General features: G+C 33.2%; 1 protein-coding gene across 1 annotated transcript; it reads left to right on the top strand.

Moving 5' to 3' along the window:
• Positions 1-8,924: 8,924 nt before the first annotated feature.
• Positions 8,925-12,138, top strand: LOC120143966 (28 kDa heat- and acid-stable phosphoprotein-like). Its single transcript, XM_039158152.1, has 7 exons — positions 8,925-9,071; positions 9,770-9,832; positions 9,956-10,039; positions 10,148-10,182; positions 10,573-10,646; positions 11,674-11,739; positions 12,014-12,138. The coding sequence occupies exons 1-7, from the start codon at positions 9,024-9,026 to the stop codon at positions 12,046-12,048; spliced, it is 405 nt and encodes a 134-aa protein (XP_039014083.1). The 5' UTR covers positions 8,925-9,023; the 3' UTR covers positions 12,049-12,138.
• The last annotated feature ends 1,962 nt before the right edge of the window (positions 12,139-14,100 follow it).

Genomic DNA, 14,100 nt, shown 5'->3' with positions numbered 1-14,100 from the left:
TATGAGTTTTGTGGTAAACAACACACAGGAGAGTGTCGTAAGAAGATGGGTCTTTGCTATCAGTGTGGATCTAGTGGTCATTTTCGGAGGGATTGTCCTCAGCTAGCTTCGTTTGAGCAGACCGCTACTCAGACTCCTGTGCGTTCTCAGACTACAGTACAGACTCCAATTAGAGATTGTAGCCAAGTAAAGGCTCATGGTTCAGCGTCCAGGACTGACAGTAGAGCCTGACCTCAACAAAATAGAGGGCCAACAGTTTCTGAGGCTAGACAACCAGCTTTGGTTTATGCCACTAGACGTCGGGATGACAGAGATGAGCCTGAGGTTATTGCAGGTACATTTACTATTTATTCTATCACATACTTTGCATTACTGGACAATGGCTCCACTCACTCCTATGTATCGAGCTCGGTATCTCGAAACCTTCAGATTCCGATTGAGAACACTGAAAATACTGTTACAGTTACGAGTCCAGTAGGACAAGCGGTATTAGTGAATAAAATATTTCGGTGTTGTCTTCTCGAGGTTCAGGGAGAAATTTTTCTCGCTGATCTTATGGAACTTCCTTTAGAGGAGTTCGATCTAATTCTTGGGATAGATTGGTTGAATAAACACAAGGTAAATCTGGATTGTGAATACAAGCGGGCTACTCTAAAGACTTCAGATGGTCGGACCGTTATGTTAATTGGTGAACGGTGTGGCTATCTCTCCAATATAGTTTCAGCGATGGAAATTGATCGTATGATACGGAAGGGGTATGAGACTTTCATTTCTTGTATTTTGAACACTAAAGGTTCATTGTCCACGATCGAAGAGATCCGTACAGTTAGCGAGTTTCCTGATGTCTTTCTAGAGGAGTTGCCTGGTTTACCTCTTGATAGAGAGGTAGAGTTCGAGATAGAGACTTATCCGGGATCTGTACCTATTTCTATGGCACCTTATCGCATGGCTCCAAAAGAACTTAAGGAGTTGAATGTCCAATTGCAAGAATTATTCGATCGAGGATTTATTCGGCATAATACTTCACCATGGGGAGCTCCAATTATGTTCGTGAAAAAGAAGGATGGGTCGCTAAGATTATGTATTGACTATAGGAAGTTGAATCAGATGACGGTCAAGAATAAATATCCACTACCCAGAATTGATGACTTATTTGATCAGTTATGAGGAGCTACTGTATTCTCTAAGATTGATCTTCGTTCGGGTTATTATCAATTGAAAGTTAAAGGATCTGATGTTGCCAAGACGGCCATTCGCACTAGATATGGTCATTATGAATTCTTAGTGATGCCTTTTGGTTTGATGAATGCTCCTGCAGCTTTCATGGATTTGATGAATCGGGTGTTCCGACCATATTTGGATCAATTTGTGGTGGTCTTTATTGATGATATTCTGATCTATTTTCATACTGAGGCAGAGCATGACGAGCATTTGAAAATCGTTCTGCGGACTTTGAGAGAGCATCGTCTATATGCCAAACTAAGCAAGTGTGAATTTTGGCTTCAAGAAGTATCGTTTCTGGGGCATATTATTTCTGCGCGAGGTATTCAGGTCGATCCAAGCAAGATCGAGGGGATTGTGAATTGGAAACGACCCAAGAATATCTCTGAAATCCGCAGTTTCTTAGGCTTGGCTGGTTATTATCGACGTTTTGTTGAGGGCTTCTCGATCATTGCTTCTCCTTTGACAAAGTTGTTAAGGAAGAATGTGTCATTTGACTGGGGTGAGGCACAACAGGAGAGCTTTGATAAATTAAAGGCAGTATTGACTCAAGCACCAGTGTTGATGCAACCAGAGTCCGAGAAGGATTTTACAGTGTATAGTGATGCGTCACACTCAGGACTCGGTTGTGTTCTAATGCAGGAAGGTAAGGTAGTGGCTTATGCATCCCGTCAGCTGCGACCGCATGAGTGTAATTATCCTACTCATGATTTGGAGTTAGCAGCAGTGATTTTTTCCTTGAAGATTTGGAGACACTATCTTTATGGAGAGAAGTGTTACATTTTCACGGATCATAAGAGTTTAAAGTATCTTCTGACCCAGAAGGAGCTTAATTTGAGACAGCGACGCTGGCTAGAGCTTCTAAAGGATTATGATTGCGTGATTGATTATCACCCTGGTAAAGCTAATATTGTAGCGGATGCTTTGAGTCGAAAGACGGTAACAGAGTTGAGATCTTTAATGGCCAGGATGAATTTATATGACGATGGCACTCTGTTAGCAGAATTACAAGTTAAGCCGACCTTGGTTGATGAGATCAAAGCTAAACAGCCCCTTGATAGCTCTTTACTTTCCATCTTTGAGCAAGTAGAGCAAGGGACAAGCTCAGATTACGCCCTTGATCAGGATGAAGTTTTGTGCTTCAAAGGTCGGTATTGTGTGCCGGATGATGCTGAGTTGAGGCAGACTATCCTCACGAAGGCTCATAGTAGTCCATATGCTATACACCCCGGTAGAGATAAGATGTATCGGAATTTGAGAGAGAGGTATCATTGGGTCAGCATGAAGAAGGACATCTCGAATTTTGTGGCGAGGTGTTTGACTTGTCAGCAAGTTAAGGTGGAACATCAACATCCATCAGGTTTGTTACAACCTATCAAGATTCCTGAATGGAAATGGGAGCGTATTACTATGGATTTTGTTACTAGTTTACCTATGACTCCTTCGAAAAAAGGACTCAATTTGGGTGATTGTTGACAGACTTACAAAGTCAGCTCACTTCATTCCTATATGGGTAAATTATACGTTGGACAAGTTGGCGAGGTTGTATATTTCAGAGATTGTTAGATTGCATGGTGTTCCATTATCTATCATTTTAGATCGAGATCCGAGATTTACTTCGAGATTTTGGAAGGCGCTACATACGGCTTTGGGTACGAGATTGGATTATAGTACCTCCTTCCACCCACAAATTGATGGTCAATCTGAGAGAGTAATTTAGATTCTGGAGGATATGTTATGGGGTTGTGTAATTGATTTTCATGGTAGCTGGGAGAACTTTTTTCCTCCTTTGGCTGAATTCGCTTATAATAACAGTTACCAGACCAGCATTCGTATGGCACCCTATGAAGCACTCTATGGGCGTAGGTGTCGCACCCCGATTTGTTGGACTGAGTTGCGTGATAGGAAGACTTTGGGACCTGAGTTAGTGCGGGAGACAGAGGACACAGTCAGATTGATCCGTGACCGTCTGAAAGAGGCATTTGATAGGCAGAAATCTTATGCAGATCAAAGGAGGAAGGATATACAGTTTGACGTTCAAGATCAGGTTTTTCTCAAGGTATCTCCATGGAAGAAAGTATTGAGATTTGGACGTAAGGGTAAACTGAGTCCGGGATTTATTGGGCCGTATCATATTCTGAAGAAAGTTGGACCTGTTGCTTATCAGCTTGAGTTGCCTTCCCATCTTAGTCGTATTCATGATGTTTTTCATGTGCCTATGTTAACGCGATACCGTCCAGATCCAGATCACATCATTCAAGTTGATGAGGTAGAGCTGAGACCTGATTTGTCATATGAGGAGGAGCTCATCCAGATCTTAGAAAGAGATGAGCGAGTTCTTCGGAATAGGCGTATTCCAATGGTCAAAGTTCAATGGAGTAACCGAGGCCTCTCAGAAGCTACTTGGGAGACATTGGAGTCAATGGAGGCTCAGTTTCCTCAACTGTTTTCATAAGGTAAATTTCGAGGACGAAATTTCTTGTAGAGGGGGAGAATTGTAACAACCCAAATATTTACAAAATAATATTTAAATGAAATTGGAGGTTAATTGTGAAAATTGGTAAATTATTGGTGACTAAATCAAAATTTATGAGAGTTTATAGGCCATTTTAGAAGTAAAGGAAATCCAGGGACCAAGCCTTGAATTTACCCTAAAACTATCGGCAGCTTTGGGTGATTATATACGTGAATTTGGTTCTGATTTTCAGAACCAAAATGCTCTCAATTTTCCTTTCCCATACGCCGTTTCCAACTCCTATTCCGACGCCGTCCAAATTCCGATCGTCGTTTTAAAACCACCGTTGTGTTCATCATCGAGCGTGGAACAAATCCTTCAATTTAATTGAAGCGAAACGCTGCCAAACGTCGGGAATTTACAGTCAAAGTCTCGACGTTTTTGTTAGCTCTATCGCCGGGAAAATCTTAAATTCACCACCGATCGTTGCTCCGTTTATGACACCTCCTGCACCATCGTGTTCCTTGTGTCGTTTTGAGTCCGCCGGTGTCAACCTTGTTCACCGTCGACGGCGGCGCGTGAGGAGGTGGAGCAGTCAAAGATTCGACCGAGTTAAAATTGAGCTCTACGCCGTTCAAAAATTTGAACCGATCTTTGTAAGTATCTCGAAATCGCTTAAAATAATTTTTAGAAATTTTTTCGGAATTTTTAGACCCCCGGAGGAGGCTTCACGTGCCGCGCGCCGCCGCAGGGAGAGTGGAGGGCTGGAAACCGATTTGATCGGTTTCGACCTGTTTGACCGGTCTGAACCGGTTTGATCGGTCTGACCCGACCCGACCCGACTGACCCGACCCGACCCGACCGTTGACTGTTGACTTCCTTTGACCAAAACTTAAAATGGCTTTGACCGACCCTTAAATGACCGTAAATCTTTTCCGTATATACCTATTCTGATAGTTTTCGACGTCCTAAATCTGTTTCCGAAGTCTGTTTCGTCAAATTCGAACCCGAAGGCCTCCAAATTGATGGTAAAAGTGGTTGACTTTGACTTTGACCAAGAATATGAATTTTTGAAAATTCATACTTTATGTTTTTCGACGTCCTGATTCCGATTCCGCAATCCGTTTGGCCAAATTCAGACTCAAAATACCCCAAAATGATAGTCAAACCCGAAAAATGCTTATATACTTCAGAATTTTAGCTTTGAACAATTAAGTAAGATTTGGGGTTGATTAATTATTATTGTTTGAAGGTGCAAGAGACTCTCCGGATCGTTTGACAGCTTGACCCAGCTCTTCTAGATCAGTTAAACCACATATATAAGTATTCACCCGTTCGAAAACTGTAACAGAGCGTGGTGAAACCAGCAATCAGTAGATCTACTATCTGAACCCATTATCGAAGTGTGTTCTTGTTTACTACATAATGGTTTTATATGTTTTGAAATATGGTACATTGAAATCTATGGATTATTATTGTTGGTACACCGATTTATTGTTGATGATTTATGGACTTTGATGACTGGTATATGGATATTGATTTTGGGATAGATTGAACTACAATTGTATAGCTCTGATCAAGCTAATAAACGGGTCTAATGTGACTCTTGAGGGCCCCAAGATGTTTCATTAGGTCGGCTTTCCTTTGCTGTGTGTTTAGGGTAAGCTATATGGACTTATTGACTTGGGCTTAAGGATACAAGCTTCATAGCCTATCCTTAAGTCGACTTTCTTTTTGCTATGTGCATAAAGTAAGCTATATGGAAAATAATTTTGGGAACTACTGATGGTGTACCAGAAAAGGGTTTAAACTATGATTTTCAAAAGTTAAACTCTTTTACGAATTTGTGAGATTTACTGGACTATAATATGTTTAATGTACCTATTGTGATTTTATAGTAATGTTGGGACACACTGAGCCTAGCTCACCTTTCGAAAATGTTTTTCCCCTTTTAGATACTGTTAGTTAGATACCTCGGTTCGAGCACTTGGAGGATCAACATATCTATTGAAGTATATCTGATTGTAATATTTTAAACTTGCAAGTTGACTTTATTCTGGTGACATGGACTTATTTTAAAGTATTGGATTTTATAATGATGATACTTTTGCTATTACTATTCAATTTATCGCGGTTTTGATTTTTAAAATATGTTTTAAATTAATTTATTACTGATTGGTTTTATATTTAAGAGTTGAGTTTTAAATAGTATAATTTATTATAATTTCATGTCATGAATAATGTGGTTTTACATTGATTGGATAACGGTTTTGAAAAATGTTTTTGTGATCCACTAGACTTAGTCAAACGCATAGGCCGGATCTAGGGGTTACATTTATAATATAAACAGTTAAAGGCTTATAACTTAATCGGTTAAAAAAAAATCAAGGCGCAACCCATGACGTTACCATCACAATTGAATTTCTTATAGGTTATTATAAATATAAACTGTTAAAGCCTTATAATTTAACAGGTTCGGACAAAAAATCAATGCAGAACATGTTATGTTACCATCACAACTGAATTTATTATATAGTATTATAATACAAATGGTTAAAACTTTATAACTTAAATATGTTATTATAATATAAACGTTTAAAACCTTATAATTTTATCGGTTCACAAAACAACAAGGCACAACCTATTATGTTACCATTGCAACTATATTTTTAATAGGTTTTAATAATGTAAATAGTTATGTCCATAAGTATGGATATTTTTTAATAAGTATCGATACATACCAATCATATAAGTTTACTGATTACGCCATTTTAAAATAATTTAAAATATATGCAGACTAATATATTACATGTGAGTCGACATTTTCAGTTGCGCTAAATCGATTTTGTTAAGGTTCTTTTCAAATTTTCGGTTTCATCATTTTTTACCTTTATATTACTTTGTTTTTCCTTAGAGACTCTCACATCGTTTCATTATCTAAATTAGGGTCTATTTGTTTCACAAAAAAACTGATTTCGAAAAATGATTTCTATCAAATGAATTACATTTTTAGGAAAATAAATTCTGAAAATCATTTTACGATGTTTAGATAATGTTATGTAAATTATTTTTCATTGATTGATAAATTTTTTAAAAATTATTTATTATAAATATGAATACAATAAATAATATTATTAATTATAAAATAATTAATATTATTATTTTTAAATAAAAAAATAATTGATTTAATATTATTTGTCAATATTATTATTAAAATTTTATTTTTATAATTTTATAAAATAAAAATATTATTATAATATTAAAATTATAATAGTAAATTATATTTTAAAAATTATTAATAAATATATTTAAAATATTTAATATTTTAATAATATAATTTTATAAAATTAATAAATAAAATTAATTTTACTAATAATTCAGTATATATTATTAAAATAAAAATTTAATATAAAATATTATTATAACATTAAAATATATTATATTATATTATTAAAATCATTAATAAATATATTTTAATAATTAATATTTTTATTAAAATATACTAAAATAATATATTATATTAAATACATAAAATAATATTATTTTAATTATTTTTATTTTAAAGTAAAAAGTTAGAAAAATCGCTAACACAAAATCAAACCGTAATTTATTTTCTAAAAATATAAACGAAATTTTATTGATCAGAAAAATAAATTATATTGATTATTTCCCACTAACCAAATACTAAAAAATGAGAAAAATATTTTCTGAAAGATCAATTACAGTGAAATAAATATACCCTTAGTAACTTTTGGTGTTGTCTCTGTACAAGGTTACGTGCTAGTTTCCGGTTAATCGGTGGATATCAAGTTACTTGCGGTATGAAGCTACCGTAAAATGTATTTTCTTATAGCGTAAAATTTTGCGTACAAATGTCAATGATATTTATATAATATATATATATATTTTTAAATATATTATAAAGATTTTATTTACTTAAGGTTAAAGTTTGAGTATAAAATTTAATTAATCTCAAATTCAAAATTTAATCGAGTTAAATTTAAAAAAAAATTAAAATTCAAGTTTTTCAAATTCAAGTCAAACTCTAATTTATGATTATGAGTTCAATTTAAATTTAAAAAATTTAAACTTTTTATATTAAGTAAAACTCAACAGTATACTTAAATTTAACGCGCTACATTAGATTAACTCTTGCCTTTTTTTTTTCCCACAAAATTTATGATGCGCCGACCACTTTACTTTATAAAAACTATGCAAAAAGAATCACTACTTTCATATCATATATTCTCACTTTAATGAATATCATTGTTCTTTGGAGAAAAGGGTTACGATTTTTCTACATCAAATATTCATGCTTATCCTATGCTTTTGTTGTCCATTAAATATATTTTCATTGTTTTATCCTATAAATGGATTCTAATTCAATTGGAAAAAGATTTTCTTTTATATATTAAGTAAAAAATATTATTTAAATTAACAATATATATTCTCTTTCACTTACTAGTAATTATCTGTTGAGCACGATGTGGATATGGAAAAACTCAGGGACCAATTTAGAAAATACTATCAACTTCAGTGACTAAAAGGTTAAAGTTTTTAACTCAAACTTAAATTCTTCACTTCCGAAGCATAAATTGATGTAAAAAAAAATGGATATCCCTTGTTCCCATATGTAATGGGCCCTCAACACTAGATTGATAAAAATTCAAGAGCTCTTTTCATTTTCTTCGTATTTATATACTTTTTTTAAATTCGTTTGCATGTACTTGTATTGTTATACGGTTTGCTGGTATTCGATCTAACCTAGCTTTCAACTGCTGGATTAATAGCTCTAGTGTATTGATTTTTATTTTGTTCCTTCTTTTCGCTTAAATTTTCAGATGCTAAAAAGAGGGAAATACAGACATTTTTATTTTAAAATTTAAATTTTTCTACTTTTAGACTTAAAATCACTCTACAATTTCATGGATGAATTGTTTGATTCGAAGCTGTCTGTGTATTTCAATTCGCTTGCATGTGATGTACTTATGCGTGTTTTCATACCTTTTCTGTAGCGTATCGGTTTTGATTTTGTTGCCTTTTTTTTAATTTTCGTTTTAGATGTTAAACAGAGAAAATAGATAATTTTTTACTTTGAAATCCAATGTTTTCTCTTAGGTTTTAGTTTTTAATAAACTTAGAAACGATTCCGTATTTAGTGTATGAATTGTTAGATTCCAATTTTTTTGTATATTTAAATACTTTTGTTTATTTTAATCAGGTCAGCTGACAATTTGTAGTTTGAGTCAAATTCAGAGACCAAAAAAAGTTCTTTGTTCTTTTCTTCTGAGGTTTCATAACTTCTGTCATCAATCTCACTTATTTTGTGCTTTGTTCAAATGTTTTAATGGTTTCAGGTGCTGGTACCTCTGCTCGTCCCCGTACTTTTAAGAAGGTAAGATTTTTATTCACATGTCATTATAATATTTGAAGAATGATATGTATGGTGAAATTAGTTTTTGATTGTTAATAGTTTACTTCTTCTTATGGAAATTTGTTTGTTGTTATCATGTATTATCGCTGTATATTGTCCAAAAAGAGTGATTTTTTTGAAGAGGAAAATACTAGTTTGACAAACCAAAAATGATACTTTGATTGAACTTTGGCAAGATATGTTTGATCTCTTTTCCTGTAGGGTGGATGACAGGTTGAATGTTGTAATTTTCTTAGATTTTGGTTGTTTGGGTAATTTTTCATCTTTATTATAGTTTATTTTCAAGGGAATGCTAGTTTAGGTTGGACTCTATATGTTTGAAGTTTTATCTTTTCTTTGTCACATTTAGATGTTTTTAATGGCCACGAAATTTGAATTTGGCTTGTATATATTTTATAAATGGATAGGTATTCATTAATATTGACAATGAATTTGATGATGGTTGATCTCTTTTCCTTTTCCTTTACATGCTTCATAATTATTTGCATCAAGTGTTTACTGTTTAATCAGAAAACTCAAGTTTTTTTCTTGAATATTATTGTTAGCAACTTAGCATTGTTCTTATGCTTCTCCTTCTTCACTTTATGGATGTGTATGTGTTTATTTTCCATACTTCATTTCACTTGGTAGATGAGATGATATTTTAACTGTCATTCTAGGAAGAAGCTGAAGTGAAGGAAGAAGAAGAAGAGTCTGAAGAAGATGTGGAAGAAGAGCCTGAGGTCATTACATTTTGCCCTTCTTTGGTCTAATGCAAATGACATTTGTTCCATTTGCAATAAGTGCTTTATGTCCTATTTATTTACCTTTTATATTTCCTGTTGATTTTGTTGCTAATATGGCAGAAACGAAAAGGTACCCAAGGGCTTATTGAGATTGAGAATCCAAATTTGGCCAAACAAAAGAATGTTAAAGCTAAAGATGTTGATGTAAGTTTGACAATTGCTCCTCTGCTGCACAAATTCTGCACTTAATCATATATATATATATATATATGAATTTATAACTGCATTGAGAAATTGAAATTTATGTTCTAGATGGGGAGAACAACTGAACTATCAAGGCGTGAAAGGTTTGTAATTCTATTTCTTCATGAAACGGCTGATCACTGCATTATCATGTGCATCTGGAACAAATTTTTGTTTGCTTAAGTACTTCCTCTGGGACTGAATAGTTTATTGATTTTTATCCTAGTTGGAAAAGGAGTAGGATATGACTAAAAATATTTTTCCTTGTCATTTCAGCAAGTAATGTGTGGAACATTTTAATCTCTCATTGAAACTGATTTAGATTTATTTGCTTCGAAATATGCTGCTCTTGCTTGCAAATTTTCATCTTTTGAAGCTATATATATATCTTATGTATTATGAATTTTTTGCTGCAATGGTTGATGGTGTATCAATTAGTTTTTACTTTGAGACTGACTTGGATTATGCTCATGCTTTACATTTTATGACTGCAGAGAGGAAATAGAAAAGCAAAAAAAGCAAGGAACAAGGGAACAAGGGAAAACTGAAAAAGCAAGAAAAGATTTAGGTAACTAGTGGATAATATATTATTCATTAATTATTCTCTTTTCTCTTTTACTCTCCTTAATTGAGTATTTATTAAATTGCCAAGGACTTCTAATACCCCTAGCATTTTTTTGATTAATATGGGGTAAGTACAGGCAGTATATGCTCAAAGATAACTTTCAATTATTTGACATTAAACGCTCATACCCTAATATTCTTGGTGCTCCAACTCTGGACCTCAAGGAATAATAACAATTAGTTTACCACTGAGGTCACTCGATTCGTGCCCCCTAACAAATATTATTATACTAAAACATGGCTTTTTATCTCCCCCCCCCCCCTTCAGTGGAACTTTGCTTCTTTGTGGTTAACTGAATTTGAACATGTATAGCTGAGGTTGAAATTATGTTCATTAGGTGCTGAGGAAGGGAGATGAAAATAATGATAGTAATAACTCATCTCCCTTTTGTGCATAAACCATCCTTGATGCAAGTGTGACACATGATTAAATGTTTTTATCTAAGCATTGATAGAAGATCATTGTCCAAACTCCAAATTACAAATATGATTAAATGTTTTATCTAAGCATCGGTAGAAGATGATTGTCCAAACTCCAAATTACAAATATTATATGGGAGTATCGAGGTACTTGATTGCCGAGGAGAGTACGGATATGTAACATGATTTCTATAGCTGTCTTAACTCTTATACATGTGTGGTTTTAAAATATGACTGGAATCTATAGGACAAGTTTGTGAAAAGTCCTATAAGAAGTTTTCCTAGGAATTTTTTAACTGGTTTCTTCCCGTAAAAAGTGCTATTCTCTCGGGTAAATTGTGTATAACTACATTATATTTTTGTTGACATTGGTGGGAAGTTGAACTAAACAAAAACCACAGATGGATACGTTAGGTGTCAAAACTGCTTCTGTTTTCTTTACTACATAACAATCTAGATCAGTCTTTCATGGAGGTGTTGATAAGTTATCGGCTTGACATCAACTCTCCTTTATTTACATTTCTCGTCTCTTGCGTATTTTTCAACTGCAGAGCGCTTAGCCTTGATACAACAACAAAGGGCAGAGGCTGCTAAGAAGAGAGAGGAAGAGAAGGCCGGTATGGTTCCCGTCACCAATTATCTCTCCCTTATAATATTTCAATGAACGCATTTAATTGCCCCAAATTTTGTGATATTAGAATTGGCATCAGATTCATGTTTCAGACACGAGTATACTTAATTTTTTCAGCACTTTTAATACATGTAGAGGGTTCTTGGAAAACATTTATTGGATCCATGGTTGAATATCTATCAAAACATGGATGTAGATCAGATAGGCACATTAGCAATTTCATTTGAAAGCTGATGTTATTTCTATCTGTTTTGTTACAGCGAGAGAACAGAAGAAAACTGAAGCACGCAAATAATGGTTAATAAGTTGATCTAAATCTTCTATATTTCGAGTTTTACATTTGTATACTTAAGCTCTTACCCCATAAGAAAAGTTGATAAAATACCATTCATCTTCTACAGCTTGAATTGTAGTTTATATCTATTTTTGGATCATCTCAAGTTTTACATGCTTCTTTTCTGTTGTATTATCACTGAAACGCAGTAACTATGAGTATAGATTTGGGATGTGGGGGTAGGGATATCTTAGTCTTGGAATTTGAATTTCACAAGGAAAAAAAAGGAATTATGTTTAGACTTAAATTAAACAACACCGTTTAGGGACTGAATTGAACAAAATTTAATTTAAGAATATCTTAATATAATTTAAATTGATTTAAGAATATATTAGTATTAACTAATTTCAATCATAGTTTAATTAAGCGTAAAATACATAAATGACCCCTTGAAAATAGGACCTTGCTTTATTGAGTCTATTGATTATTAAAGGTTATAAAATGGTCTGTTGATTATAGGATATTGTTTTATTAAGTTCTTTGACTATTAAAAGTTATAAAATAGTTATTCGATTATTCATTGTGTTTCAAATTCGTCACTTTTTGTTAAAAAATGATGATAGATCGAGTTAGCCACTAACTTACTAACTGATATATGATAGTTATTTAAAATTCTGGGATCATATTATATTTATATCTCATTTAACATGTTAATGTTCAGTTTAAATTGGTCATAAATATTTTAACGAAAAACGATGAGTTTGGAACAAAATGAATAGTTAAGTGATTATTTTATAATTTTACTAGTTAGTGGACTTAACAAAACAATGCCCTATAATTGAGGATTATTTTTTAACTTTCAATACTTGAGAGACTTGATAAAACATCTTATATTACTGTAGACATTTATTTTCCTCCGGAGTTTTTTTGAATATATATATAATAATATAGTATAGTTTTTGAAAGAATTTTTTTTGAAACATGTAGTTTTTTTTTTAAAAATCAGTTTTTTGAAAATATATATATAGTATAAAGTTTTGAAATATTTTTAAAAATATATATAATATATAGTTTTGAAAAATATTTTTGAAAATATATATCATATATAGTTTTGAAAGCATTTTCGAAAATATATAATATATAGTTTTGAAAATATTTTTGAATATATATATAATATATAGTTTTGAAAATATTTTTAAAAATATATATAATATATAGTTTTGAAAATATATATAATATTTTGAAAACATTCTTTAAAATATATATATAGTTTTAAAACGTTTTTAATATATATATATAATATAATTTGAAAAAAAGTTTTCGAAAATGTGTATATAGGTTTTTAAGTAAATTTTTACTATATGGTTTTTATTTACGTTATATTTATTTTGGTCCAGGTCCAAGTCCAAGTCCAAGGGTCCAGAACAACAATAACCGAAACGGGCCTGATCCAGCCCAATAACCTAAGTCTATATGCCTGACCCAACAGTGGGTTAGGGTTTCATGAACCGTAATATGATATAGGCATCGCACGAAGGAGACCAAGCGGCTGGCGGTGGCGAGTGTGAAGGCCACACGCCAGCAAGGTTACCCAAACCAAAAATCAGGGAGCAAATCAGAGGGAAATATTTCCCTCGATTTTTTTGGCAACATGGTGAAACAGAGATACAAACGTGCAAGGTAACAATCCTATAATCCCAAAAAAATTGGGACTGGTTCCATCACCGATTTAAGAGGGAAACATCATCGTTATAGCCAAAAATAGCCCCGTCAAGGAACTATATATACCTACACAGCCGAGAAGAAGAGCATCAAAGAATGTACGGAGAAAATAGCAACCATAACACAAACAAGCCAAGCCAAACAACAACGTTCAAAGGAGAAGAAAAAAAACTTGAGGTTATCATCGGAGTACATTAAGGAAGAGGAAGGGCCCTCAAGAAAAACGAAAAACCATCGAAAAAGGTAAAACCTGAATCTTTCGAGTTAGATCTATGCCAGGGAGAACAGTTTGAGTTAGATCTACGCCAGGGAGAATAGTTTTAGAGGATTTGGGTTTAGGGTGTTGAGGTA

Source organism: Hibiscus syriacus, unplaced genomic scaffold (assembly GCF_006381635.1).
Source record: "Hibiscus syriacus cultivar Baekdansim isolate YM2019G1 unplaced genomic scaffold, ASM638163v2 tig00110865_pilon, whole genome shotgun sequence".
Lineage (NCBI taxonomy): Eukaryota > Viridiplantae > Streptophyta > Magnoliopsida > Malvales > Malvaceae > Hibiscus > Hibiscus syriacus.
Note: the sequence above shows the minus strand (reverse complement) of the source record. Positions and strands in the feature narration are given on the sequence as shown.

Coding starts and splice junctions, on each gene's coding strand:
- LOC120143966 (XM_039158152.1), top strand. CDS start 9,024: ATGGTTTCAGGTGCTGGTACCTCTGCTCGTCCCCGTACTTTTAAGAAG. Junction 10,040..10,147: donor TTAAAGCTAAAGATGTTGAT/GTAAGTTTGACA, acceptor TTTATGTTCTAG/ATGGGGAGAACAACTGAACT. Junction 10,183..10,572: donor GAACTATCAAGGCGTGAAAG/GTTTGTAATTCT, acceptor TTATGACTGCAG/AGAGGAAATAGAAAAGCAAA.